The sequence below is a fragment of the Phocoena sinus genome, chromosome 6, assembly GCF_008692025.1.
Source record: "Phocoena sinus isolate mPhoSin1 chromosome 6, mPhoSin1.pri, whole genome shotgun sequence".
In the NCBI taxonomy this organism is placed as follows: Eukaryota; Metazoa; Chordata; class Mammalia; order Artiodactyla; family Phocoenidae; genus Phocoena; species Phocoena sinus.
The window spans coordinates 100,900,664-100,928,029 of NC_045768.1; the positions used below are offsets into that span (position 1 = coordinate 100,900,664).

A 27,366-nucleotide genomic window follows, 5' to 3' on the forward strand; every position below is an offset into this window, starting at 1 on the left:
TCATTACCCTCAGTGCCTTCTCATTTATGCCTAGAGAAAAGTCGAAACTCCTTACCTTGGCTCTCAGGCCACGCATAATGTTGGCCCCCATTCCTCTCTGCTCATCTCCTGCTACATCCCTCACCCACACCATCCCAGCCAGCAGGCCTCCTTCCTGCTTGAATATGCCAAGGCCATCGCCACCTCAGGGCCTTCACCTTGGCTGCCTCCGTGGCCTCGCTTGCTCTCCCTGCTAACCTTGGCATGACTCATTTCTTTACATGTACAACTCAGCTGCTCCTCTGAGGAGTATTACTTGATCATATGAGCTACAACAGGCAACCCGTAATAGCACATCTCCCTGTTTTACTTCCTTTACACCACTTCTTAGATCTAAAACAATTTGTCTTATTTACTTCATTTACCCTGTTGATGCCAAAAGCTCAGCTTCTCTGTACACCGGTGCTAAATCAAATCTCGGAGACAGAGTTTTGGGTGAAGTAGAAAAGGATAGCTTTCTTACTTTGCCAGGCAAAGGGGGACACAGCAGGCTCCTGCCTCAAAAAACTCTGTGTCTCCTTGGAGAGGATAGTGAGAAGTTTTAAAGTAATGGTTCAAAGAGGGCATGATCAGCTCTTAGACATTCTTCTGATGAGGTGGTTGTGAGGTAAGTAGGAGTCAGCATCATCGTCCTTCAGGTTTCAACTGGTCTGAGGTCTACATGCTTGTGGGCAGCATACCATTGTTAGTCATTAACTTCTCCCACCTGGAGGGGGTTTCAGTATCAGAAAACAGCTCAAAGATATTGTTTTGTGTATCCGTTGATGGGGAGCCAGGACCTTGCCCCAAGGCTGCACTGTTGTTTCTCTTGACTGTTTCTCACTGGTCTGGCATCCCCTCCCTTCCCTAATTAACAACTGCTTGAATCTGCTGGGTGGAACTCAGAGAAGGTCATGGAGGCTGAATGAAGTCTATTTCCTGTGATCAAAGAAATGGGGGACACAGAAAGGCTTTGTGCCCCGGAGCCCCACAGGGCCCTGCTCGGTGTCACTGGCTCCCCCAAGTAAAAATGTTCTCGTGTATCATTAGTGTCTAAAAGATACTGAACACAAGGACAGAGGAATAAACGTGTGGTTAGATGAGAGGATGGATGGGCAAAGGGTAGGTGGGAGGATGAGTGGCTGGAAGGGAAGATGGGTGGGTGGATGCAAAGATGGTAGACAGAGATAGATGGAGTGAGTGGAGACGGATCAAAAGATGGGTGCATGGGCAAATGGATGGAGGGGTGAGTAGATGAATTACAACTTCTGTAATATATTATATGGACCTAGAAAAGGCAAGAACTTCTCTGTGCACGAGGACATGCTGTGTGCTGGGGACTTCTCGAGAGGGAAGGCCATCTGCCAAGTGAGTAAGGCCATTTCCATTCTTCCCTTGCCTGTTGTCAGGGCTTCAGTTTCTCTGGGGGAGGGGCTGTGTTGCCTCTACTGTCTTTGTGGAGACCCCTGGGACTTCCCATTTCCTCCCTCTACATGTCTTCCTGGCCTCCATTCCTTGGCAGAGTCCCCCAGGATAGCCCCTTCCTAAGCCCCTTGCACATAAGGGCATCTCCTGGCAGCACCCTCAAACAGCATCTTTTTATGAGGCACACTTTAAAGTTTTTATTGAAGTATAACATACATACAAAAGAATATATTCGTGCTCTTTTCATAAGTTGGATGAATTTTCACATAGTGACGCAACACGTGACCAATACCCCAGAGGCCCCACTCACACCTTCCTATCATCAGCACCCAACAGAAACCACCACCTTCACTTTTGACACCTTAGATTCTGCATGTTCCGTAAGTAGAATTCATTTCCAGTTGTCAATCTTTCATGTCTTAACATTGTATTTGTGAGATTCATCAATACTGTTACATGTAGTTATAGTTTGTTCAGTCTGCTTGCTCTAGAGGACTCTATTGTGTGAATTGAATTCTATGATCAGTTCTACTCTTGATGGGTATTTTAGAGGTTTCCCAGTTTTTCATTTCATTTCACTTCCAAATGTCTTCTCTTGTATTTCACAGAAGCCCTTGAGTAGAATTGTTGGATTAAAAGGTATGTGTATATTCAGCTTTGGCAGGTATTTCCAGGCATCTCCAAAGAGGTTGCACACTTTCCACTCATTCCAGCAGTGGATGAGAGTCTAATATTTATGTATTTTCTTTATGTATTTTCTTTATTTTTTTTGGCTGTGTCGTGTCTTAGTTGCACCACAAGGGACCTTTGTTGAGGCATGCGGGATCTTTCGTTATAGTGTGTAGTCTGCTCCAGTTTCTCTCTAGTTGTGGATCTCAGGCTTCTCTCTAGTGGTCACGTGCAGGTTTTCTCTCTCTAGTTGCGGCATGCGGGGATCCGGAGTGTGTGGGCTCTGTAGTTGTGGCACGTGGGCTCTCTTGTTGAGGCACACGAGCTTATTAGTTGTGGCGTGAAGGCTTAGTTGTAAACCAACTATAGTTCAATTTTTAAAAATGGAAAATTTTAAAAAAATAAAGTATACATTCTAATGGTAAAAAGAAAATAAGAATTTGTGTTTATGTGTTCCCTTTCATGCAGAAGTGGGATGCTTTCAGAGGCACTAAGCTCCTCATATTTGGAATCTGTACCCTAAAAAGGCTGTTCTGGGACTCAGACCACCGTAAGTGAGAGGGCTCATCTAGTGCTGAGTCAGCCAACATTGAACACAATCCATGAGCACCGTCCACTCTTCCTCCCAGAGACCATGGCAGACATTAGGAGCAGATCCCTGTCCTCTCTCCCTGGAGCCCAGATAGAACTGAAGGTTCACTAACAAAACCAGACGTGGCACATGACATAGAAGCTATTTGACACTCACGTGTCCCACCCATGTCCCACCCTTCCCACTCAGGTCCATAGATGAACAGGAGGAGGCCCACGCATGACAGCCCAGTTCATGGATACCAGACACAGGGCTGCACGTGGGTGCTACTTCTCCTCACTCTCTCCTCATTTGTAAACATCTACCAATAAATAATATAAATAATCCCACACCTATAAAATTGTCAGTTGGAAATGATGTACACTTTAAAAGTTGCTCGTCATCTAATCCTAGACAAAGTCAAACTCCCATATGAGGGAGAATTGATCCCACCAGTGCCTCCCACTGCAGTGGGCTTCGTCCTCCCTGCTCTGTATTTTTACTGATTTTATGGTTGCCTGCTCCCAGCCAGGGAACCCACGTAGTCAACCTAGTAAGTAACCTTTCCAAAAGGTTTCCCACGTTCATATAAATCTATACAAAAATATTAAAATGGAAAGATGCTTATCATAAAATATTAAGTCATCATTAGACATAATTAAGTACACACATAACATGGGTGGATCTCACAATATAAAAAATACGAGTAAAACGTGCAGTACTGGTAGGATGACAAAGTGCTCTGAACTAAATGACATCCTAAATCAATTCTCAGTACGTACACGAGCATAAATATTTATAAATGTTTCCACCATCATTTATCGATGACATTTCATAAAAATTACTCATTTTACTGAAAAGTTCTAGAACTCTACAACTTCTGCATATATCGGATGATAGTGTTCCTTCAAGTATTCGTCAAGTACCGGCTGTTTCATCCAGGCTGGTGTCCAATCATGTGTCCCTTTCCAGAAGAAAAGGTAAAGTAGGGAAGCTGTAGTTTCATAAAGAAATTCTTTTAGACTCAGGACACAGCAGAGCCTGCTTCACCATCTTCATAGACATACTTTCCCGAGCCCAACAGGTGGTCCCGAATTGTCTCCTTTGCCAGTCTTTCCCCCAGCGTTTCCAAGGCATCCAGCAGAGTGTTGACTGAGGCCGCCCGTCCCTTGTTGCTGACCCAGGTCTCTAGCATTTCATACAGGGCATCCCGAGGGACCCGGACCCCTTCTCTGGCCAGAAGGATCTCATTTCGCGTGAGGCCCAACTGCCTCATGAGTGAGTCCCAGGAGTTAGGGGACACGGCGGTTGCAAAGTAATCGAAGAATAGTCTCAGACCTAGGTTGAGGGAAAGTCATAGAGACAGAGTTGGGACAGGCTTCAGAAAGGGCAGAGGACCCTCAGTCAGGCCTAGACCCCAGGGTGGGATCTGAGGAGCACCCCCTGCTGGTGAACCTGCTGCTCTGCGTCCCTGACATGCTTCCCATCAGCAGAGAATCAGGCCACACTGCATGGGCCTCACCTGTGCCCAAAGCACTGCAGGGAGTCCAGGTCTCCAGAGAGTCCTGCCCTAAGCGGGGGATGAGGGCCCACCAGGGAGGGGAGATGGACGTCATGGAGGGAGAAGGCAGTCTGTGGTAGGAGACAGAGGGTGGGACACAGTGGTGCAACAGACCTCAGAGGAGGGCACCTGCCGTTCTCACGAGAGTGAGGTCACCTGGCTGCCACCTCTGCAGTGGGGACAGAGCAAGGGCCTGGAGGGAGGAAGGTCTCTGGCCTCACGCCCAGCTCGGCCTCGCTGACTGACACTGTGGCAGAGCTAGATGGGGACAGACTCGGAGCAAGAATTTAACCCATAAAATGGAGCAAGCACCACCCACCTCATGGGACTGTACTGGGGATTCAATGAGATGTGTGTGAAATGCAGTGCACACCACCGTCCATAGGTACACAAGGTGGGCCCCGGATACAAATTTATATTTTCTAACAGCTACACTGAAAAACGTAAAAAGTAACGAGTAATAACTAATTTTCATAAAATAGGGTACTAAATATATTCTAAAAATGTTCATTTCACCATGTAATCAATATACAACACACTGTTAATGAGACATATTACAGTCCTTTTTCCTACCAATTCTTTGCAATACAGTATGGAGTTACACTACAGCTCATCAGATTTGACCACAGGTCAGATGCTCCACAGCCTCCTGCGGCCCCTGGGTGCCCTGCTGGACGGCACAGCCCCTTAGATGCCTCAGGGTGGGCCAACCTGGCCCTGAGCAACAGGGGAGGAGGGAGGATGGGGGGCAGGGAAGGACAGGGAGGTGTTAGGGGACACTGTTAGGGGACAGAGGGGTGCAGGGTGGGGAGAAGAAGAGGGTCAGAGAGGGAATTAGAGTCCCAAAGGTCCAGTGACAAGCCATCCCTGCTCTGAGTTGCCCTAACAGCTATGGGGACGGCAGTTAGGACACTGTCCCTCCTCCCTCCTCTCCTGCTCCAGTGCCTAGGGAAAGCACTCACTTTCAGTGGGGTCTGCACCGTTTGCTGGAACCAGCAGCCTTCTTCTCGTGTGAGACGCTTCAGCTTCTGTTGGTTCCTGTAAAACACAGTGCAGAACAGCCTTGGTCTTAATCAGGGGTCCTGGGTTCCAGAACTGAGCCCGGCAACCAGCCCGCTGTGTGACATGGGCAGCCACCTTCCCTCCCGGGTCTCTATGGAGATGGAGAGGAACCTCTCACCCTGAGCAGTTCACAGGCTCATGTACTCATGGAGGGACATGTTCCCAGCAGTAATGCTCACTTCTTAAGTATCTGCTCCAGTTTTGACAACTGTATACAGCTGAGTAGCCATCACCCAATCAAGACACAGAACATTCCCAGCACCCACATAGTCCCTTCTGCCCTTCTAGTCCTTTACCACCCACCTCGTCAGGAGACAAGCACTCCATCCCAGCCTTCTTGTGACTCAAATGAAGAGTATTTACAAGGGCATTTTGGAAAATCTAAAGTAAGTGTCTATTCCATGTACATGAAGGTGCTTTGATCAGCAATAATGTACCGTATCAATAGCCTAAATAAGGGAATGAAAGCATCTGATAGCCTCCATGGAGAATGGAAAGGCATTTGGTAGAAGTAAACATGAACTCTGACTTTTTAAAAATACCTAAAAATAGGAGGCTGCATCCACAATGATAAAATTTTCTATATGAACACAAGAGTCAACATCATTCCTAATGGTGAAATGTTGGAGGCATTCCCAATGAAATCAAATCAAGACCAAAATATCTGCCTTCTCTAAGCATCTTTGAACATAAGTTCTGGACTATGCAGCAAGCAAGATGTGAAGCAAAAATGAGGCAAGACTAGGGGAAGGGGGCAGAAAAAATAATTATGATTTTAATATGGCTGTACATTTTAAAAACCTAAGGTTTAAGCTACAGTACTTAAAAATGAGTGCATGTCTTGATGAATGTTAAAAACATAGCAGAAACAACATATTAGAAAATGAGATTATAAGAGGATCTAACCATTAAGAGTAATAAAGAAACAGCTTTGACAAGAAATAGGCATAACGTATCTGAAGAACTCAAATCTTATTGAGTCATAATAAAAACCCTTGACTTGAAATGCTATCTCCTTTTTTCATTTTTTCATTCATATATTTTTTCATTGAGGTATAGTTGATTTACAATATTATATTAGTATCAGGTGTACAATGCAGATTCAGAATTTTTAGAGATTATACTCCATTTAAAGTTATAAAATATTGGCTATATTCCCTGTGCTGTACAATCTATTTTTGTAGATATTTGTTTTGTATGTAATAATTTGTACCTCTTAATCCCCTACCCCTATTTTGGCCTCCCACCTTCCCTTTCCCCCTGGTAAGCACTAATTTGTTCTCTATATCTGTGAGTCTGCTTCTTTCTTGTTATATTCATTTGTTTTTTTATTTCTTTTTTTTTTTTTTTTTTTTTTTTTTTTTTTTTTTTTTTTTTTGCATTACGCGGGCCTCTCACTGTTGTGGCCTCTCCCATTGCGGAGCACGGGCTCCGGATACGCGGGCTCAGCGGCCATGGCTCACGGGCCCAGCCGCTCTGCGGCATGTGGGATCTTCCCGGACCGGGGCACGAACCTGTGTCTCCTGCATCGGCAGGCGGACTCTCAACCACTGCGCCACCAGGGAAGCCCCTGTTTTTTTATTTCTTAAATGCCACATTAGGTGATAGCATACAGTATTTGTCTTTCTCTGTCTGACTTATTTCATTAAGCATAATACCCTCCAGGTCCATCCATGTTGCTGCAAATGGCAAAATTTCATTCTTTTTTATGGCTGAGTAATATTCCATTGTGTGTGTGTGTGTGTGTGTGTGTGTGTGTGTGTGTGTGTGTGTGTATACATGTATATCTCACATCTTCGTATCCAGTAATCTAGGTTTTTTTTCTTTCTTTTTTGTATTTATTGTGGTAAGAACACTTAACATGAGATCTACCCTCTTAACAGATTTTTAAGAGTACAATACATTTATTATTATCTATAGGCACATTGTGGTAATGCAGATCTCTAGAATTCATCCATCTTGCACAACTGAAATTTTATACAAGTCGATTAGCAACTACCCATTTGCCCCTCTCCCCAGCCCCTGGCAAGCAGCATTCTATTTCTTGCTTCTGTGAGTATGACTATTTTGGATATCTCATATAAGTGAAATCATGCAGTATTTGTCCTTTTGTGACTGGCCTATTTCACTTAGCATAATGTCCTCAAGGCACATCCATGTTGTAGCATATTGCGGGATTTCCTTATTTTTTAAGGTTGAACAATATTCCATTGTATGTATATACCACATTTTCTTTTTTTTTTTAAATACATCTTTATTGGAATATAATTGCTTCACAATACTGTGTTAGGTTCTATTGTACAACAAAGTGAATCAGCCATATGCATACATATATCCCCATATCCCCTCCCTCTTGAGCCTCCCTCCCACCATCCCTATCCAACCCCTCTAAGTCATTGCAAAGCACCTAACTGATGTCCCTGTGCTATGCTGCTGCTGCCCACTCGGTATCTATTTTACTTTTGGTAGTGTATATATGTTGATGCTACTTTCGCTTCGCCCCAGCTTCCCCCTCCCCACGGTGTCCTCAAGTCCCTCCTCTGTCTGCGTCTTTATTCCTGCCCTGTCACTATGTTCATCAGTACCATTTTGTTTTTTTTAGATTCCATATATATACGTTAGCATACGGTATTTGTTTTTCTCTTTCTGACTTACTTCACTCTGTATGACAGACTCTAGGTCCATCCACCTCACTACAAATAACTCAATTTCATTTCTTTTTATGGCTGAGTAATATTCCATTGTATATATGTACCACATCTTCTTTATCCATTCATCTGTCGATGGACATTTAGGTTGCTTCCATGTCCTGGCTATTGTAAATAGTGCTGCAATGAACATTGTGGTACATGATTCTTTTTGAATTATGGTTTTCTCAGGGTATATGCCCAGCAGTGAGATTGCTGGGTCATGCAGTAGTTCTATTTTTAGTTTTTTAAGGAACCTCCATACTGTTCTCCATAGTGAGAACTGAGGGTTGTCTTTTCGTCTTGTTTATGGTTTCCTTTGCTGTGCAAGAGTTTAAGTTTAATTAGGTCCCATTCGTTTATTTTTGTTTTTATTTTCATTACTCTAGAGGGTGGGTCAAAAAAGATTTTGCTGTGGTTTATGTCAAAGAGTGTTTTCCCTATGTTTTCCTCTAAGAGTTTTATAGTGTCTTGTCTTACATTGAGGTCTTTAATTCATTTGGAGTTTATTTTTGTGTATGGTGTTAGGTAGTGTTCTAATTTCAGTCTTTTACAGGTAGCTGTCCAGTTTTTCCAGAATCACTTATTGAAGAGGCTGTCTTTTCTCCATTGTATGTTCTTGCCTCCTTTGTTGTAAATTAGGTGACTATATGTGTGTGGGTTTATCTCTGAGCTTTCTATCCTGTACCATTGATCTATATTTCTCTTTTTGTTTTTGTGCCAGTACCATACTGTCTTGATTACTGTAGCTTTGTAGTGTAGTTGGAAGTCAGGGAGCCTGATTCCTCCAGCTTCATTTTTCTTTCTCAAGATTGCTTTAGCTATTTGGGGTATTTTATGTTTCCATATGAATTGTAAAATTATTTGTTCCAATTATGTGAAAAATGCCATTGGTAATTTGATAGGGATTGCATTGAATCTGTAGATTGCTTTGGGTAGTATAGTCATTTTCACAATATCGATTCTTCCAATCCAAGAATGTGGTATATTTCTCCATCTGTTTATGTCATCTTTGATTTCTTTCATCAGTGTTTTATAGTTTTCTGAGTACAAGTCTTTCACCTCCTTAGGTAGGTTTATTCCTAGGTATTTTATTCTTTTTGTTATGATGGTAAATGGGATTGTTTCCTTAATTTCTCTTTCTGATTTTTCATTGTTAGTGTATAGGAATGCCAGAGATTTCTGTGCATTAATTTTGTATCTTGCAACAATACCAAATTCATTGATTAGCTCTAGTAGTTTTCTGGTGGCATCTTTAGGATTTTCTCTATATAGTATCGTCATCTGCAAACAGTAACAGTTTTATTTCTTCTTTGCCAATTCGGCTTCCTTTTATTTCTTTTTCTTCTCTGATTGCTGTGGCTGTGACTTCCAAAACTATGTTGAATAAGAATGGTGAGAGTGGACATTCTTGTCTTTTTCCTGATCTTAGTGGAAATGCTTTCAGTTTTTCACCATTGAGTATGATGTTTGCTGTGGGTTTGTCATATATGGTCTTTATTGTGTTGAGGTAGGTTCCCTCTATGCCCATTTTCTGGAGAGTTTTTTTCATAAATTGTGTTGAATTTTATCAAAAGCTTTTTCTGCATCTATTGAGATGATCATATGGTTTTTATTCTTCAATTTGTTAATATGGCGTATCACATTGATTGCATATATTGAAGAATCCTTGCATTCCTGGGATAAATCCCAGTTGTCATGGTGTATGATCCTTTCAATGTGTTGTTGGATTCTCTTTGCTGTGGTTTATGTTATTTTTGCATCTATGTTCATCAGTGATATTGGTCTATAATTTTCTATGTTTGTGATATCTTTTTCTGGTTTTGGTCTCAGGGTGAGGGTGGCTTCGTAGAATGAATTTGGGAGTGTTCCTCCCTCTGCAGTTTTTTGGATTTGAGAAGGATAGGTGTTAGCTCTTCTCTAAATGTTTGATAGAATTCACCTGTGAAGCCCTCTGGTCCTGGACATTTATTTGTTGGAAAATTTTAAATTATGGTTTCAATTTCATTACTTGTGATAAGTCTGTTTATATTTTCTAATTCCTCCCAGTTCAATGTACCTTTCCAAGAATGTGTCCATTTCTTCGTGGTTGTCCATTTTATTGGCATATAGTTGTTTATAGTAGTCTCTTATAATCTTTTGTATTTTTGTGGTGTCAGTTGTGATTTCTCCTTTTTCATTTCTAATTTTATTGATTTGTGTACTCTTCCTTCTTCCTTGATGAGTCCGGCTAAGCGTTTATCAATTTTGTTTATCTTCTCAAAGAACTCACTTTTAGTTTTATTGATCTTTGCTATTGTTTTCTTCATTTCTATTTCATTTATTTCTGCTCTGATCTTTATGATTTCTTTCCTTCTAGTGACTCTGGGGTTTCTTTGTTCTTCTTTGCCTAGTTGCTTTAGGTGTAGGGTTAGATTGTTTATTTGAGATTTTTCTTCTTTCTTGAGATGAGATTGAATTGCTATAAACTTCCCACTTATATCTGCTTTTCCTGCATCCCATATGTTTTGGCTTATCATGTTTTCATTGTCATTTGTTTCTATGTATATTTTTTAATTTCTTCTTTGATTTCTTCAGTGATCTCTTGGTTATTTAGTAGTGCACTGTTTAACCTCCATGTATTTGTGTTTTTTACAGGTTTTTTTCATGTAATTGATTTCCAATGTCATAGCATTGTGGTCAGAAAAGACGCTTGATATGATTTCAATTTTCTTAAATTTACTGAGGCTTGATTTGTGACCCAAGATGTGATCTATCCTGGAGAGAATATTCCATGTGCAATTGAGAAGAAAGTGTATTCTGCCACTTTTGGGTGGAATGTTCTATAAATATCAATTAAATCTATCTGGTCTATTGCATCATTTAAAGCTGTGTTTCCTTATTTGTTTTCTGTTTGGATGATCTGTCCATTGGTATAAGTGGGGTGTTAAAGTCCCTTACTATATTGTGTTACTTTCGATTTCCCCTTTCATGGTTGTTAGCATTTGCCTTATGTATTGAGGTGCTCCTGTGTTGGGTGCATAAACTTTTATAATTGGTACTTCTTGGATTGATCCCTTGAACATTATGTAGTGTCCTTATCTCCTGTAACAGTCTTTAGTTTAAGGTCTATTTTATCTGATATGAGTATTGCTACTCCAGCTTTCTTTTGATTTCCATTTGTATGGAGTATCTTTTTCCATGCCTTCATTTTCAGTCTGTATGTGTCCCTAAGTCTGAAGTGGGTCTCTTGTAGATAGCATATATATAGGCCTTGTTTTTGTATCCATTCAGCCAGTCTGTGTCTTTTGGTTGGGGCATTTAATGCATTTACACTCAAGGTTATTAGTGATATGTATGTTCGTATTACCATTTTCTTAATTGTTTTGGGTTTGTTTTTGTGGGTCTTTTTCTTCTCTTGTGTTTCCTGCCTAGAAAAGTTTCTTTAGTATTTGTTGTAAAGCTGGTTTGGTGGTGCTGAATTCTCTTAGCTTTTGCTTGTTTGAAAATGTTTTGATTTCTCTGTTGAATCTGAATGAGATCCTTGCTGGGTAATCTTGGTTGTAGGTTTCTCTCTTTCAACACTTTAAGTATATCCTGCCACTCCCTTCTGGCCTGTAGAGTTTCTGACGAAAAATCAGCTGATAACCTTATGGGGATTCCCTTGTATGTTATTTTTTGTTTTCCCCTTGCTGCTTTTAATATTTTTTCTTTGAATTTAATTTTTGTTAGTTTGATTAATATGTGTCTTGGTGTGTTTTTCCTAGGGTTTATCCTATATGGGACTCTCTGTGTTTCCTGGACTCGCATGACTCTTTCCTTTCCCATGTTAGGGAAGTTTTCCACTATAATCTCTTCAAATATTTTCTCAGACCCTTTCTTTTTCTCTTCTTCTTCTGGGACCCCTATAATTCGAATGTTGGTGCATTTAGTGTTGTCCCAGAGGTCTCTGAGATTGTCTTCAATTCTTTTTTCTTTATTCTGCTTCTCAGAGTTATTTCCACCATATTGTCTTCCAGCTCACTTATTTGTTCTTCTGCCTCAGTTATTCTGTTATTGATTCCTTCTAGTGTATTTTTCATTTCAGTTATTGTGTTATTCATCTCTTGTTTGTTTATTCTTTAGTTATTCTAGATCTTTGCTAAACATATCTTGTATTTTCTCAATCCGTGCCTCCATTCTATTTCTGAGATTCTGGATCATGTTTACTAACATTACTCTGAATTCTTTTTCAGGCAGATTGTCTATTTCCTCTTCATTTATTTGGTCTTACAGGTTTTTACCTTGCTCCTTCATCTGTGACCTATTTTTTTGCCATCTTATTATTATTTTTTTGATTGGTGGGATTGTCTAACTACTTGTTTGACCTGAGGCTTCCACCACTGGAGTTTGTAGGCTGTTGGGTACAGCTGGGTCTTGGTGCCGAGATGAGGACCTCCATGAGACCTCACTCTGATGAATATTCCCTGGAGTCTGAGGTTCTCTGTTAGTCCAGTGTTTTAGACTCAGAGTTCCCACCACGGGAGCTTTGGCCTGACCCCTGGCTCGTGAACCAAGATCCCACAAGCTGCAGAGGGTTTCAAGAAAAAAAAAAAAAAGGAGAACAATAATAAAGAGTAAAAAATAAAATTAAACTCAGAAACTAACAAATATGTTAGAAAGTACATAAAAATAAAAATATAGATGAAACAACAACTGGAAGGTAAAACAGGACCACAATATTAAAAAAGAGGAGAAGAAAAAATAAAAGGTGGAAAAGGCCTTGGCTGTGGACATCAGGGCTTAAGCAGTGGTGGGGTTTGGGCACTGGGTGGGGCCTATGCTTAGGACTCACAGGGCTGGAACACACCCTGGGGTGTGTGAAGGGTAGGGCTTAGGCTCAAGCCTGAAAAGGGGCCCAGGTCTCTGGTCTCAGAGGGTGGGGGCCCCACCTAGAAGCCCAGCAGGCTTCCCAGGCCTGAGTAGGTGGGGCAAACACTCTCTGCTCCTCTCCAGCTCCTCTGGTCCTGGACGGCTCCTCCTGCCTGCCTCTCCTATTCTCCCCCCTGACCTCCTTCCTATGCTCCCAGGACCAATGCAGCCCAGAGGGGGCCTCTGAGGCGATAGGACCTGGCCCAAGAGCCAGGCAGACTTCCCCAGCCGATTGGGCAGGGGAAACTCTCAGTGTGCTACCCCCTCATCCAAGCCCCTGAGGGTCCCTCCAAGCATGGGAACCCCTCCCTCTCAGTCACCCCTCAGGGGTGCTGGTCCTGTCCAGCCTTCACTTCTCCTCCCCACTCAGGCCCTGCATGTCCTACTGGTTTGCTTGGGGGTTCCTCCTTTCTCCGTGGGCATCAAGGTCCCCCACTAGAGTCCAGCAGGCACCCTAGTTGTGGGGAGACATGAATTCTATATCTTCCCAAGCCGCCATCTTGACTCTGCCTCTCCATTCATCTGTTGATGCACACTTAGGTTGTTTCCATATCTTGGCTATTGTAAATAATGCTGCTATGAACATTAGAATTAGTGTTTTCACTTTTAATAAAATATTTACCCAGTAGTGAAATTGCTGGATCACATGGTAGTTCTATTTTCAGTTTTTTGAGGAACCTCCATACTGTTTTCCACAGTGGCTGCACCAATTTACATTCCCACCAACACTGTATGAGGCTTCTTTTTTCTCCACTTCCTTGCCAAAACTTGTTATTTATGGTCTTTTTGATGCTAGCCATTCTGAAAGGTGTGAAGTGATATCTCATTGTGGTTTTGATTTGCATTTCTCTGATGATTAGTGATGTCGAGCATCTTTTCATGTACCTTTTGGCCATCTGCATTTCCTCTTTGGAAAACTGTCTATTTGGGTTTTCTGCCTTTTTTTTTTTTTTTTTTTTTTTTTTTTGCGGTACATGGCCTCTCACTGCTGTGGCCTCTTCCGTTGTGGAGCACAGGCTCCGGACACACAGGCTCAGCGGCCATGGCTCACGGGCCCAGCCACTCCGCAGCATGTGGGATCTTCCCGGACCGGGGCACGAACCCGTGTCCCCTGCATCGGCAGGCAGACTCCCAACCACTGCGCCACCAGGGAAGCCCATCTGCCTGTTTTTTAATTGAGTTGTCTGGTTGTTGTTGTTTTTTGATATTGAGTTGCATGAGCTATTTATATATGTTGGATATTAACCCCTTATTGGTCATATCATTTGCAAATATTTTCTTCTATTCAGTAGGGTGTCTTTTTGTTTTGTCAGTGGTTTCCTTTGCTGTGCAAAAGCTTTTAAGTTTAATTAGGTCTATCTGTTCATTTTTGCTTTTGTTTCCTTTGCCTTAGGCAACAGATCCAAAAAAAATATTGTCATGATTTATGTCAGAGAGTGTTCTGCCTATGTTTTCTTCTAGGTGTTTTATGGTTTCTGGTCTTACATTTAGGTTGTTAATCCATTTTGAGTTTATTTTTGTATATGGTGTGTGAAAATGTTCTAATTTCATTCTTTTATATGTAGCTGTCCAGTTTTTCCAGCATCAGTTACTGAAGAGAATGTCTTTTCTACATTGTATATTCTTGCCTCCTTTGTCATAGACTACTTGACCCTAAGTGCATGGGTTTCTTTCTGGGCTTTTTTTTTTTTTTTTTTTTTTTTTTTTTTTTGCGGTATGCAGGCCTCTCACTGTTGTGGCCTCTCCCATTGTGGAGCACAGGCTCTGGACACGCAGGCTCAGAGGCCATGGCTCACGGGCCCAGCCGCTCTGCAGCATGTGGTATCTTCCCGGACCGGGGCACGAACCCGTGTCCCCTGCATCGGCAGGCGGACTCTCAACCACTGCGCCACCAGGGAAGCCCTCTATTCTATTTTTGTAGCTTTGTATTATAGTATGTCTGTGTGACTGTTTTTGTAGCTTTGTAGTATAGTATGAAATCGAGGCGTATAATATCTTCAACTTTGTTCTTTCTCAAGACTATCTTGGCTATTCCAAGTCTTTTGTGTTTCCACACAAATTTTAAGATTATTTGTTCTATTTCAATGAAAAATGCCATTGGTATTTTGATAGGGATTACATTGAATCTGTAGATTGCCTTGGATAGCATGGTCATTTTAACAACATTAATTCTTCCAATTCATGAACACAGTGTATCTTTCCATTTGTTTGTGTCATCTTCAGTTTCTCTCATCAGTGTCTTATAGTTTTCCTAGTACAGGTCTTTAACCTCCTTAGGTAGGTTTATTCCTAGATATTTTATTCTTTTTGATGCAATGGTAAATGGGATTGTTTCCTTAATTTCTCTTTTTTGATAGTTTGTTGTTAGTGTATAGAAATGCAACAGATTTCAGTATATTAATTTTGTGTCCTGCAACTTTACCAAATTCATTGACTAGCTCTAGCAGTTTTCTAGGGGTGTCTTTAGGATTTTCTATGTATATTATTATGTTATTTGCAAACAGTAACAGTTTTACTTCTTCCCTTTCAATTTGGATGCCTTTTATATGTATTTCTTCTTGTCTGTTTGCTGTGGCTAGGACTTCCAACACTATGTTAAATAAAAATGGTGACAGTGGGCATCCTTGTCTTGTTCCTGATCTTAAAGGAAATGCTTTCAGCTTTTCACCATTGGGTATGTTGTTAGCTGTGGGTTTGTCATATATGGCCTTTATTATGTTGAGGTGTGTCCCCTCTATGCCCACTTTTTAATTACAAATGGATTTTGAATTTTGTCAAAATGTTCTTCTGCATCTATCGAGATGATCATATGGTTTTTATTCTTCAGTTTGTTAATGTGGTGTATCATATTGATTGATTTGCAGATGTTGAAAAATCCTTACATCCCTGGGATAAATCCCAATTTATCATGGTATATATATCTTTTACTGTATTGTTGGATTCAGTTTGCTAATATTTTGTTGAGGATTTTTCCATCTATGTTCATCAGTGACATTGGACCATAATTTTCTTTTCTGTGATATCTTTGTCAGCTTTTAGTATCAGGGTGGTGTTGGCCTCATAGAATGAGTTTGGAAGCATTCCTTTCTCTGCAATTAGTTGGAATGGTTTGAGAAGGATAGGTGTTAACTCTTCTCTAAACGTTTGGTAGAATTCCCCTTGAAGCCATCAGGTCCTGGACTTTTGTTTTTGTGGAGTTTTTTGATTACTGATTTGATTTCATTATGGGTAGTTGGTCTGTTGCTATTTCTTCCTAGTTCAGTCTTTGGAGATTGTACATTTGTAGGAATTTTTCCATTTCTTCTATGTTGTCCAATTTATCGGCATATAGTTGTTTGTATTAATCTCTTATGATCCTTTATATTTCTGTGGTGTTGGTTTAACTTCTCTTTGTTTTACTTATGATTTTTATTGGCTTGGGTCCACTCACTTTTTTTCTTGATTAGTCTGGTGAAAGGTTCCTCAATTTTCTTTTTCTTTTCAAAGAACCAGCTCTTAATTTCATTGATCTTTTCTATTTTTTTGTTTAGTCTCTATTGCAGTTATTTATTCTCTGATCTTTAGGATGTTTCTTCCTTCTACTTATTTTGGGTTTTATTTATTCTTCTTTTTTTTGTTGTTGTTCCTTTAGGTGTAAGGTTAGGATATTTACTTTAGATGTTTTTTGGTTCCTAAGGTAAGCTTATATCACTATAAACTTCCCTTTTAGAACTGCTTTTGCTGTGTCCTATAGATTTTTGGATCGTGGTGTTTTCATTTTCATTTGTCTCCAGATATTTTTTAAATTCTCCTATGATTTCTTCAGTGATCCATTGGTTGCTTAGCAGTATACTGTTTAGACTCCACATGTTTGTGTTTTTTGCAGTTTTTTTTTTTCTACTAGTTGATTTCTAGTCTTATAGTGTTGTGGTCAGTAAAGATGCTTGATATGGTTTCAAATTTCTTAAATTTATTGGGTTTGTTTTGTAGCCTAGTATATGATCCATCTTGGAGAAATGTTCCATGAGCACTTCTGTACAGCACAATGTATATTCTGCTGCTTTTGGATGGAATGTTCTATATATGTCAATTAAGTACATCTGGTCTAATGTGTCTTTTAGGGCCAGTGTTTCCTTATTGATTTTCTGTCCAGATGATTTGTCCATTGATGTAAGTGGAGTGTTAAAATCCCCTACTCTTGTGTTACTGTCAATTTCTCCCTTTATGTCTGTTCATATTTGCTTTATGTATTTAGGTGCTACTATATTGAGTCTATATATATTTACTATTGTTATATCTTCTTCTTGGATTGATCGCTTGATCATTAGGTCATGTCTTTCTTTCTCTTTTGTTACAGTCTTCATTTTAAAGTCTATTTTGCCTGATATAAGTATTGCTACCCTGGATTTTTTTTATTTCCATTTGCATGGAATACTTTTTTCCATCCCCTCACTTTTAGTCTATGTGTGTCTTTAGAGCTAGTGGGTCTCTTGGAAGTAGCATATATATGGATCTTGTTTTGTAGCTATTCAACCGCTCTGTGTCTTTTGATTGGAGCATTTAGTCTTTATTCATTTAAAGTAGTTATTGATAAGTGTGTACTTATTGTCATTTTGTTAATTGTTTTCAGATTTGGGGGGTAATTCTTTTTAGTTTTCCTTTTTTCTTCTTTTGTTCTCTTCCCTGTGACTGATGACTCTCTTTATTGTTATGTTTGTATTCCTTTCTCTTCCGTGTGTGTATGTAATATAGATTTTTGATTTCTGGTTACTGTGAGGTTTATATAACCAAACTATCTATATGTGTTTGTGTGATTAATTTGCTGATCTCTTAATTTCAAAAGAATTTTATAAATCCTGCTTTTTTATTCCTCTTGTGCCTCAATTTCTGTTTTTGACATCATATTATATATCATTTTGTTTTCTATATTTCATTACTACTTATTGTGTATATAGATAATTTTACTACTTCTGTTTTTTACCTTCCTACTACTTTTGTATGTGGTTGATTTACTACCTTTAATGTGTATTTCCCTTTACCAATTAACTTTTTACTTTTGTAAGTTTTGTGTTTCTAGTTGTGGGTTTTTTTTTTCCACTGAGAGAAGTCCCATTAACATTTCTTGTAAATCTGGCTTGGTGGTGCTGAACTCTTTTAGCTTCATTAGGTCTGTAAAACTTCTGATACGTTCATCAAATATGAATGGGAGACTTGCCAGTTAGAGTATACTTGGTTGTCGGTTTTCACCTTTCAACAGTTTAACTATATTGTGCCACTCCCTCTGGCCTGCAATTTCTGCTGAAAAGTCAGGTCATGGCCTTATGGGAGTTCCCTTGTATGTTTCTTGTTGTTTTCCCTTGTGGTTTTAATATTCGCTCTTTATCTTTAATTTTTGCTATTTTAATTACAATGTATGTTGATGTGGTCCCCCTCAGGGGTTATCAGGGCTAGTGCCAGTCACCGGTATGCAGAACCAGATCCTGAGATCTCTGGATGCAGAGCTATGGGTGTCCCGAAGCTGGTGTCAGCCCACTAGTGGGTGGGATTGGATCCTGGGGCCACTGGCTGAGGGGCTCAAGGTGTCCCCTTGGCCTGTAGTTGGCCTGCTGTTGTGCATGGCTGGAGCCCAGTGGGGTCCCAGAGCTGATGCCAGCCTGCTGACGTATTGGTTGGGTCCTGACAAGGCAGCTGAGGGGCTGCAGTGTTCCTGGGGCCACCAGCCCAGTAGATCCTGGGGCTGGTGTCTGCCCACTGGTGGGTGGAGCTGGGTCTCTGGCTGCAGGGCCCTATGATTTCCTGGGACTAGTGCCCGCACACTGGTGTGCAGGGCTGGGTCCCGGGCCCACTGGTGGACAAGGACGTCCAGAGGCAACTGTTAGCTCAGGTGGTCTTAAGTCAGGCTGCCTGCTGGTGGGTGGGGCTGTGTCCCTGCTTGCCTAAGTGCTTGGCCTGAGGCATCCAAGTGCTGGTGCCTATAGGCTGGTGGGTGGGGGTAGGGCTGGATCCCAAGGCTATAAGCTAGAGGGAGAATTCCAAAATGGTGCTTGCCAGCACCAGAGTCCATGTGGTAGAATGAACTCCCCCAAATTGCTACCAGCAGTGTCAGTGTCCCCAGGATGAGATCCAGTTGCCTCTTGCCTCCCCGGGACTCTCCAAAATCAGCAGGTAGGTCTGACCCAGACTTCTTTCAAATTTCTGCTCTTCCCTGGGTCCCAGTGGTTGTGAGATTTTATGTGTACCCTTTAAGATGCAGTTTCTATATCCCACAGCCCTCTGGGTCTCCTGAAAGTAAGCCCCACTGGCCTTAAAGACAAATGTTCTAGGGGATTGTTTTCCTGGTGCAGAACTCCTGGGCTGGGGAGCCTGATGTGGGGCTCAGATTCCTTGCTCCTTGGGCAGAACCTCTGCAAATGTAATTAGCCTCCCAATTGTGGGTTGATCACCTGGCAATATGGGTTTTTACTGTACTATGTCTCAGCCATCTTGTGGTTCCCTCTTTATATCATTAGTTGTAGAAGATATTTTCTGGTAGATTCTGGTATTTCTCACCAATAGTTCCTCTGTAAATAGTTATAATTTTGGTGTGCCTGTGAGAGGAGGTGAGCTCAGGGTCTTTCTACTCCACCATTATGTTTAATCTCTCAATGTTATCTTCTTTGATAAGAGCAATATTGAATATTAACAAGATCTTAATTCTTCCTAGATTAATTTATGAATTTAAGGTAATACAAAATATTTCAATAATTTTTTTAGGTGTGGAGGATATCTTATAAAATCTAAATTTTATCTGGGTAAACAATAAATTTTGAAAAAGTAAGAGGTATTGCTATCTCAGATATTAAAACATATTAAACAGTTTCGTTGGTATAGTATATAGATGACATGCATAACGACTTCAGCAAAGGATCCGAGAAGATTATACCTCATAGTTAATAGCTGAAATAAAAAGAACTGAGTGGCTGGAGAAAGATTGTAGGATGAGGCTTTCATGACTCACTGAGAAACTTTCTATACTGTTTAAATTTTCTCACTGTGGATGTGTATTAACTACTGTGAAAAAATGTGACAAGTGATTAATCAGGATGGGGGGATTATTTGTCTTTTTTGTTTGTTTGCTTCCTTTTATACTTTCTCTTTAAAAAGAATGCAGTATATAGTTGACCCTTGAACAACAAGGGTTTGAACTGCACAAGTCCATTTACATGTGGATTTTTTTCACTATATATACACTACAGTACTATATGATACACAGTTGGTTGAACCTGAGGATGCAGAGCCACAGACATGTGGATTTTGGAGGGTCTGTGTCCCTATCCCCAGCTTTGTTCAAGGGTCAACTGTTAATGCAGGAAAAAAAACCCCAAAAGAACACTCTAGATGGAAAGAGATCATTGTCCGTGTAAATATTTCACATGTGATAAAGGAGAGGCCAAAAACAGAGGGAAGTGGGAGAAGCAGTTGCTAAATAGGGTTATAGGAAGGAGACAGTGACTCAGAATTCAGGGAGCTCCTCACATCATATCATACCACAAAATAAATTCCAGTTAGCTAAAATTGTTAAATGCTAAAAATCATCATTAAATTTAAAAACTCTAAGAAATTAAAGAATTTCATCTTATGTTGTGGGGAATGGCTTTCCAACCTTATGAAGAATGAGAAATGTTTGCACAGGTTGACTACTCAATGTCAAAACTGATGGACAGATATGAACCCAAACTGGATGTGCATGTGTGTGTAGACAGTAGAAAAGCACTTCTACAAGTTGGCCCCAAAATTCTACTTCTTCTAAGAAGCCACTATACAAATATGATCAGCTATCAGGACTAAGATTTATTTTCATGTATGTTCAGTGTAATAATAATTTTGTAACAAATTTGATATTCCTATTATTAGGAGGAATGGCTTACTATATTATTTTACAACTATGCAGCCCTCATTCAATCATTCAACAAATATGGGAGTGCCCACTCTGTGCCTCCTTGTTCTAGACTGAGGAAACAGTGAGAACTGGACAGATAATAAACAGCACAATATTGCATAGAGCTGACAGCCTACCATATCAGGGTAGCAGGTTCCTTTCCCTTTCAGGACCCTGATATCCCTCTATCACCACTTCCCCATGGGACAGGAGACCTGACCAACATTGGTCTTTCTCTGTTTCTACTTCAGTCCTGGGCAAGAAGAAAGCTCACCACACACTCACCAGTAAATGCTTTGCTTCCACTGGAAACTGTACTGTGCCACCTGTCAGCTTGTCCTGCTCCTGGTCTTCTAGGTCCTTCTTGGCCACCAGAATGGACAGCAGATCTCTGTTGACCAGCATGTTGTTATGGGCATTGTCCAGAGCCCCAGGGCCTCTTGGGGGACAGGAGCAGCAGAAAAAGACCTTGGGAAGGCAAGGAGCTGATTCAGGAGTCCATACCCACAGATCCCTGCAGCATCTGGGGGAACACGGTGGGCTCTGCCTCCTCACCTACTCCCGTTTGTCCCCCCCGAGGTAGGCACAGACTCAACACATCCATGGTTCTGCTGATGGCACCAGGACCCTAGTGCTGTGCTAAGGAGGATTCAGCACCCTTGCCTGACACCCCCCATACCCCAGGGTGCATCCAGGGTTATGGGGTGAGGTGCCTCACAAGCAGTAAGAGGGACAGGGCTAGCACTGCCAACCAGCCTTAGAGCTGCTCTCAACAGGCCAGTTGCTCTCCTACTGTCAGCCCAGAGCCCTCAGGCCACTTGAGAGAGCCAGGGACAATAGCATAGGACAAATTGGGGACCGTCCACCTGGGTCCACCCAGGGCCTTCTTGTGCATGGGAAGCACTTACTGAGGGCCTGATGCCACCAGGTCCTGGAGAAACCAACTCACCCTGTCCATGCACTTAGGGTCCACACCGTAACCTAGAAGAGAAGAGGCATCCACCTGAGCCGTGGGGAGCGCCCTCTTGCAGCACCTCCCTCCCCGGGGACAGTGCCAGGGACAGGGTGTGGGCTGGGGGCTCAGACACTGAACAAGGAGCCCCGGGCCTGGTGACAGGGAGCGGGCCATTCCAAATCTGGAGAACCCGCGGGGAGGGAGAAGAGAAAGGGGAAATGAAACCCATGTAAAATCTCTGTGGGGTTCTGCTGGACGACGCTCTCCCCTGACTCTTGTCACCCAGTCAAGGTGCTGACCACCTCTCTGCCCTGGCTGGGGGTCCTAACGACATTAAGAACTGACCCTGCTCCCCGCCCACCATACTTGGCCAGGGGGAAGAGGGGACCGTCAGCTGAGATGGGGGACTCATGTGATCCCGGCTTCGTAAGAGCAGGTGAGGTGGGAGGCGGAGGGGGATCCCGGGGAACAAGATCAGAGCCAAGCCAGGAGGAACAGGAGGATTGGGGAGATGGAGGAGGGCGTCAGCACCTCCCTCTTCCCTCCCAGAACCTCACCTTGAATGAAGAACCGCCAGAAAACATACGCGATCGGCACCAGCAGCAGAAGGACACCGGCAGTTACAATTCCGATCTCCAGCTGTGAATTGCCCGAGGAAGGAGAGGGAGTGGTGGGCAGTCTCCGGCTCATGGTCACTGTCTTTCCAGGAACCAGGGCCTCCCCACTGGCCTGGGTATCAGATTTTTGGTCCACACATTTGAGGTCACTGAAGGGGTTGCAGGGCTTGGCCACAACCATCCCATCGGGGCACCTGGGTACAGACACAGGGAGGACATGGAGGGGATCCATCAGGGAAAGCTGGCCAGATGAGGAGAAAGAGGGAACAATCTCTCACCCAGTATTCCCTGACAAGACAGTGGAGGAGGGACGGGCTCCTACTGTCTTCAGGGCAGGGTCCCTTCAGTCCCCCTTTTTGGGGAGAAGGATCTGGGCTTGTGCACTCCAGCCCCCAGGAGCTCTGAACACTCCTGCTGAGTGTTCAGAGCTGCCCCTTAAGGAGCTGGGCCTTCTCTGCAAGGCCTGCACTGGCCTCCCTGGGCTGCAGGAGAAGCCTGTGTGAGGGGGCATCTCATCCAAGTCAAGGGTCAGAAGGGTTTGGGCACAAGCCAAGCCTCATCCTCCAGTCAAGCTTTAATACAAGGATCCTCTTGTCCTCCACCTGTTGACTCTTCATATGAATCTCAGCCAGCACTGGAGCGTCAGAGGAGAGCAAATTACTATTGGCCCCATGTCCCAAAATAGGAAAGATTCATTCCCTCTTATTGAGGGAATGAGGGCTGGATGTGAGGTCAGCTGAGTTGGCTCAGGGCTTTAAAGGAACCTTGAAGGAGCTACATGCTCAATCTTATTATGACTTGGCTGTGGGCACTTTTGTATTCATGGGCCCTTTCCTGCATAAAAAATATTAAAGATTCCATTTTATGACTGAATTGTTACAAAGATGAATATAAGCCCAGCTGCATTTACTCATTTTTTCCCCTCTTGATATCTTTTTTTTAAAGAAATTAAAACTTCTATTGACTACATCATGGATCCTAATCAGTGGCCTATTGTGTCCAATAGAAAAGCCGACCTGGCCAAAAGGAAGCGGTGCTAAGGAGGTGTGGGAAGATGCAGGGGGCAGTGCAGGGACATGCAGATGGATGGGGAGGGGCTGCTGCAGGCTCAGGAGACCCCACCAGCACAGGGAAGCCCTGGGGCGGAAGCGGGGCTCTGTAGTATTTCCCTTGAGCTGTTGGGAACCACCTAGGCTCCCACGTCTCACCCAGTGCTGCACTTCTGGCAGAACTCAGGTGAGTCTTCTTCATGGAAAGTTCCAGGTTTGCACTGACACTGTGTGTCCTTAGTCGCTGTGCAACGGGTCCTCTCTTCTTCACCTGAAGACAAAGGATAAGGTTTGGGGATGTGTTTCCCTTGCGTGACCCTCGACCCTTCTTCACCAACCAAACACCCACCCACTCAGCTCTCCTCAGTTCAGTGTAGCTTTGGGGGTCAAATTCTGCAGCAACACATGTGGGGCACATAAAGGACAGCCCCTGTTCACCTGTCACCAATACTCAGAGGTGTAAGAAAAGGACCATGATTCATTATTTAATGCATTAGGACAAGGAGGGAAATCTTATAGCTCACAGCGTCAGTAGGAAGGGCCAGGTATAATCTGAGAGACCCTGGATGGAGAGGAACCCTTGGGTGACTTCCCAAAACCTAGCCCTGCTGGAGAGGTAGAGGGGCCCTAAGTTGAAAAGGCTGAGAGAGGCCAAGTCTCTGCCAGGAGCACAGAGCACAGGGCTAGGAGGGGCCTGGCCCAGGACTAGACCCACGTCAAAGCTCAAACCTAGCACTTTTCCACTTGGCCAGGCCTTTTCTTATGCTGTAACTATACATATCCCATCCCTCTCCCCCATCAAAGGACAGATTACTTTCCCACCACTTTCATCTGATGATTTAAAAGGTTTACATACTATGTGGCATGCATTATAAAAATAATTTCTATTTTTTGTATTGACCTAAGACATAATCATAAAACAGGGTATGATGAAGGCAAAGAAGGACTGGAATTGGAATCCAGATGTCCTGATTCCATGTTGGATACAATTCCCACCTCATCATGCCTGCAGTCGTTATGGGTCCCCATGTTCTGTACCTGATTTACAGATTGTACATGGTAAGCAGGAAGGGAGCATATTCCAGTGATTAGTGAAGTCCACTCCATTTGTACAGGATATACAGTTTTCTCCACCTTCTGATACATGGTATCCTGGGAAGGGAGAGAAAATCTGGTAAATGAATCCCCACAGGGTTCCCAGGGGCTGGCAGTGGTGACTGGGAGACTCCTCTTTTGGCCATCGACAGAATCCAAACGGAGAAATTCATTTTACCTGGCATCAGCCAGTTCATCAATTCTGCATCCACTATATACCCTTGACTAACATTGCAGCATAAATATATTACAAGTCAATATAAAATTCAAATATTATAGGAGCCACGTTAAAAGAGCAGAAGGAAAGAGCTCAAATTAATTTAAATAATGCATTTTAATCAATATACTCAAAATAATATCACTTAAAGATGTAATAAACATAAAACAGTCAAATATTTTACATTCATTTTTCAAAGTATGTCTTAGAATACAGGGATTATTTCTCCCTTACGTCACTCACTGTTCGGAGTGGCCATATTTCAAGTGCTCGATAGTCACATGGACCTAGTGACTACTAAATTGGACAGCACCATCAGGTCCCTAGAGAGTCACAGAAGAAAGTCTTAATCCCTGTCCTCAATGAGGTCCAGGTCAGTGGAAGACACAAACAAGATCAGAAGTAATATGACAATAACAGACAAGGCTTCAGTTAAAGTTCATGCCATCCTCCAAAACAATGGAAAGAAAAATGCGTCCTGTTTGTAAAGAGTCAAAGAAAGATCCAGAGAAAGTGTGGCTTTGTGCCTTGGAATACAGAGGCATTCTCCAGGCACTGAGGTGAGACCTTGCAGGAGCTGCTGCTGCCTGGGAATGTATGTCCCGAATCATACAAAAATTGTTTTTGGCTTACTTCACATAGTACAGGTTTTTGAGGTTCATCCATGTTGTAACGTGTCGGAATTTCATTCTTTTTTTCAGGCTGAATAATATTCCATTGCATGTATATAAAACATTTAGTTTATCTATTCATGCATGAATGGACACTTGGACTTCTTCCACTTCTTGGCTATGATGAATATTGCTATGAACATGGGTGTACTAATATCTCTTTGAGACCTCGTTTTTAATTCTTTTGGATATATACCCAGTAGCAGGATTGCTGGATCATATGGTATTTCTAGCTTTTAATATTTTGAGGAGCCACCATACTGCTTTCCACAACAGATGCACAATTTTTCCAATCTCACAACAGTGTACATGGATTGCAATTTTCCACCTCCTCACCAACAGATTATTTTCTGTTTTGCAATAGTAACCGTCAAATTGGTATGCAGTGATAACTCACTGTGGTTTTAATTTGCATTTCTCTTATGATTAATGACGTTGAGCATCTTCCCATATGCTTGTTGGCCATTTGTATATCATCTGTGAAGAAATGTCTAGTTAAGTCCTTTGCCCATTTTTAAATTGGGATGTTTGTCTTTTTGTTCTTGAGTTGTAGGATTGATTTATATATTCTAGGTATTAAACCCTTAGCAGTTATTTGATTCACAAATATCTTCTCACATTCTATTGATTGTTTCCTTTGATGCACAGTTTTAAATTTTGATGTACAGAAAGTCCCCTACATACGAACATTCAAGTTGCGAACTTTCAAAGATACAAACGTGCTTTTGCATGTCCAATCACGTAAGTTAGTTCATGTGTTTGGCATACATTGTCACGTGCGTGCATCCTCTACAAGTGGTTGTGCTTTTGTGTACTTTATTCTACATACTGTATAGAATACAGTAGTACAGTATCTTTATTTCAAGCCCAGGATGTCCGGAAGCAAGCGTAAAAGCAGCAGTGATGTATCTGGTACTAAGAAGCGCCAAGCGATAATGATGGAAAGAAAAGTGAAAATAATTGAGAGAGTGGAGCAACAAGACGAAGAAGAAGTAACTGAAGAACTGAAGAGTTTCATGATGCAGGAAATGGTAAGGGGATTTTCTTTATTTGAGGAGGCACTGTTAGTTTTTGAGGCACAGGATCTGAACGTAGATTGGTACACAAAGGCTGCAGCAGCCGTTCAGAGTGCAATCCAGGACTACTGTGTCATCTCTGATGAGAAAAAAAAAGGGCTACTACCCAGACATCACCAGATCAGTTTTTCAAGAGGGTAGCTAGAATTAAATCTAGCAAGGAAAGAGAACCTGCAGCCAAAGGCCCCAGGAATGATCTCTGCCCATCAGTGGGCTGGCACTAGCCCTGTGAACACCTGGGCCCCAGCCCTGCCCACCAGCAGGCTGACATCAACTCTGAGACATCTTAGGCCCCTCAGCCACACTCTCTGGGATCCAGCCACACTCATCAGTGGGCTGACACCAGCTTTGGGACACCCCAGACCCTGTAGCTAGCCATGTCAGGAACTGGTCCCACTTCTCAGCAGGTGACTCTAGCTCTGGGACCCCTGGTCCCACAACCAGCCACCCTGGGACTTTGCTCCAACCACCAGTGGGCCAGAACTAGGCCTGGACTTCCTGGGGCTCCACAGCCAGCCACGTTGTGTCCCAGCCCTGCCCACCAGTGGCGAGCAGACACCACATTAGGCAGGGACTAGCAGCCAAGTGGACTGAGGGCCAGCCATGCCTACCAGCCCACCCATAGTAGTCAGCCTGCCACAACAGAAGGGCCCACACAGCACACATGGGGGCACCCCTAGAGCATATAGCTCCAGTGATGATAGGGGAGTGTGCTGCTGGGACATAGGACATCTCCTACAAAAGGTCATTTCTCCAAGACTGGGAAATGTAACCAACATACAAATATATAGAAATAAAAACAGTGAGTTAGTAAAATGAGGTGACTGAGGAATATGTTCCAAATGAAGGACCAAGATAAAACCCCAGAATAATTAAGTGAAAATAGAGATAAGCAACCTACCCAAT

At 42.4% G+C, this 27,366-nt stretch overlaps 2 protein-coding genes across 2 annotated transcripts in view; one reads left to right on the forward strand and one right to left on the reverse strand.

Annotated features, from left to right (window-relative positions):
• Positions 1 to 1,595, forward strand: part of LOC116755050 (putative serine protease 47) — a 53,904-nt gene extending 52,309 nt beyond the window's left edge. The window contains 1 exon segment of the mRNA XM_032633904.1: positions 1,273 to 1,595. Coding sequence (XP_032489795.1) covers positions 1,273 to 1,566 — 294 coding nt within the window. The 3' untranslated portion in view covers positions 1,567 to 1,595.
• Positions 1,596 to 1,620: 25 nt separating this feature from the next.
• Positions 1,621 to 27,366, reverse strand: part of LOC116756118 (tumor necrosis factor receptor superfamily member 10B-like) — a 49,038-nt gene continuing 23,292 nt past the window's right edge. The window contains exons 3-9 of the mRNA XM_032636389.1: positions 24,440 to 24,553; positions 23,561 to 23,672; positions 22,293 to 22,546; positions 21,730 to 21,761; positions 21,066 to 21,248; positions 5,207 to 5,282; positions 1,621 to 4,021 (exon numbers count right to left, since the gene is read on the reverse strand). Of these exons, the coding sequence (XP_032492280.1) occupies positions 3,708 to 4,021; positions 5,207 to 5,282; positions 21,066 to 21,248; positions 21,730 to 21,761; positions 22,293 to 22,546; positions 23,561 to 23,672; positions 24,440 to 24,553 (1,085 nt within the window). The 3' untranslated portion in view covers positions 1,621 to 3,707. The remainder of the gene's footprint in view (positions 4,022 to 5,206; positions 5,283 to 21,065; positions 21,249 to 21,729; positions 21,762 to 22,292; positions 22,547 to 23,560; positions 23,673 to 24,439; positions 24,554 to 27,366) is intronic.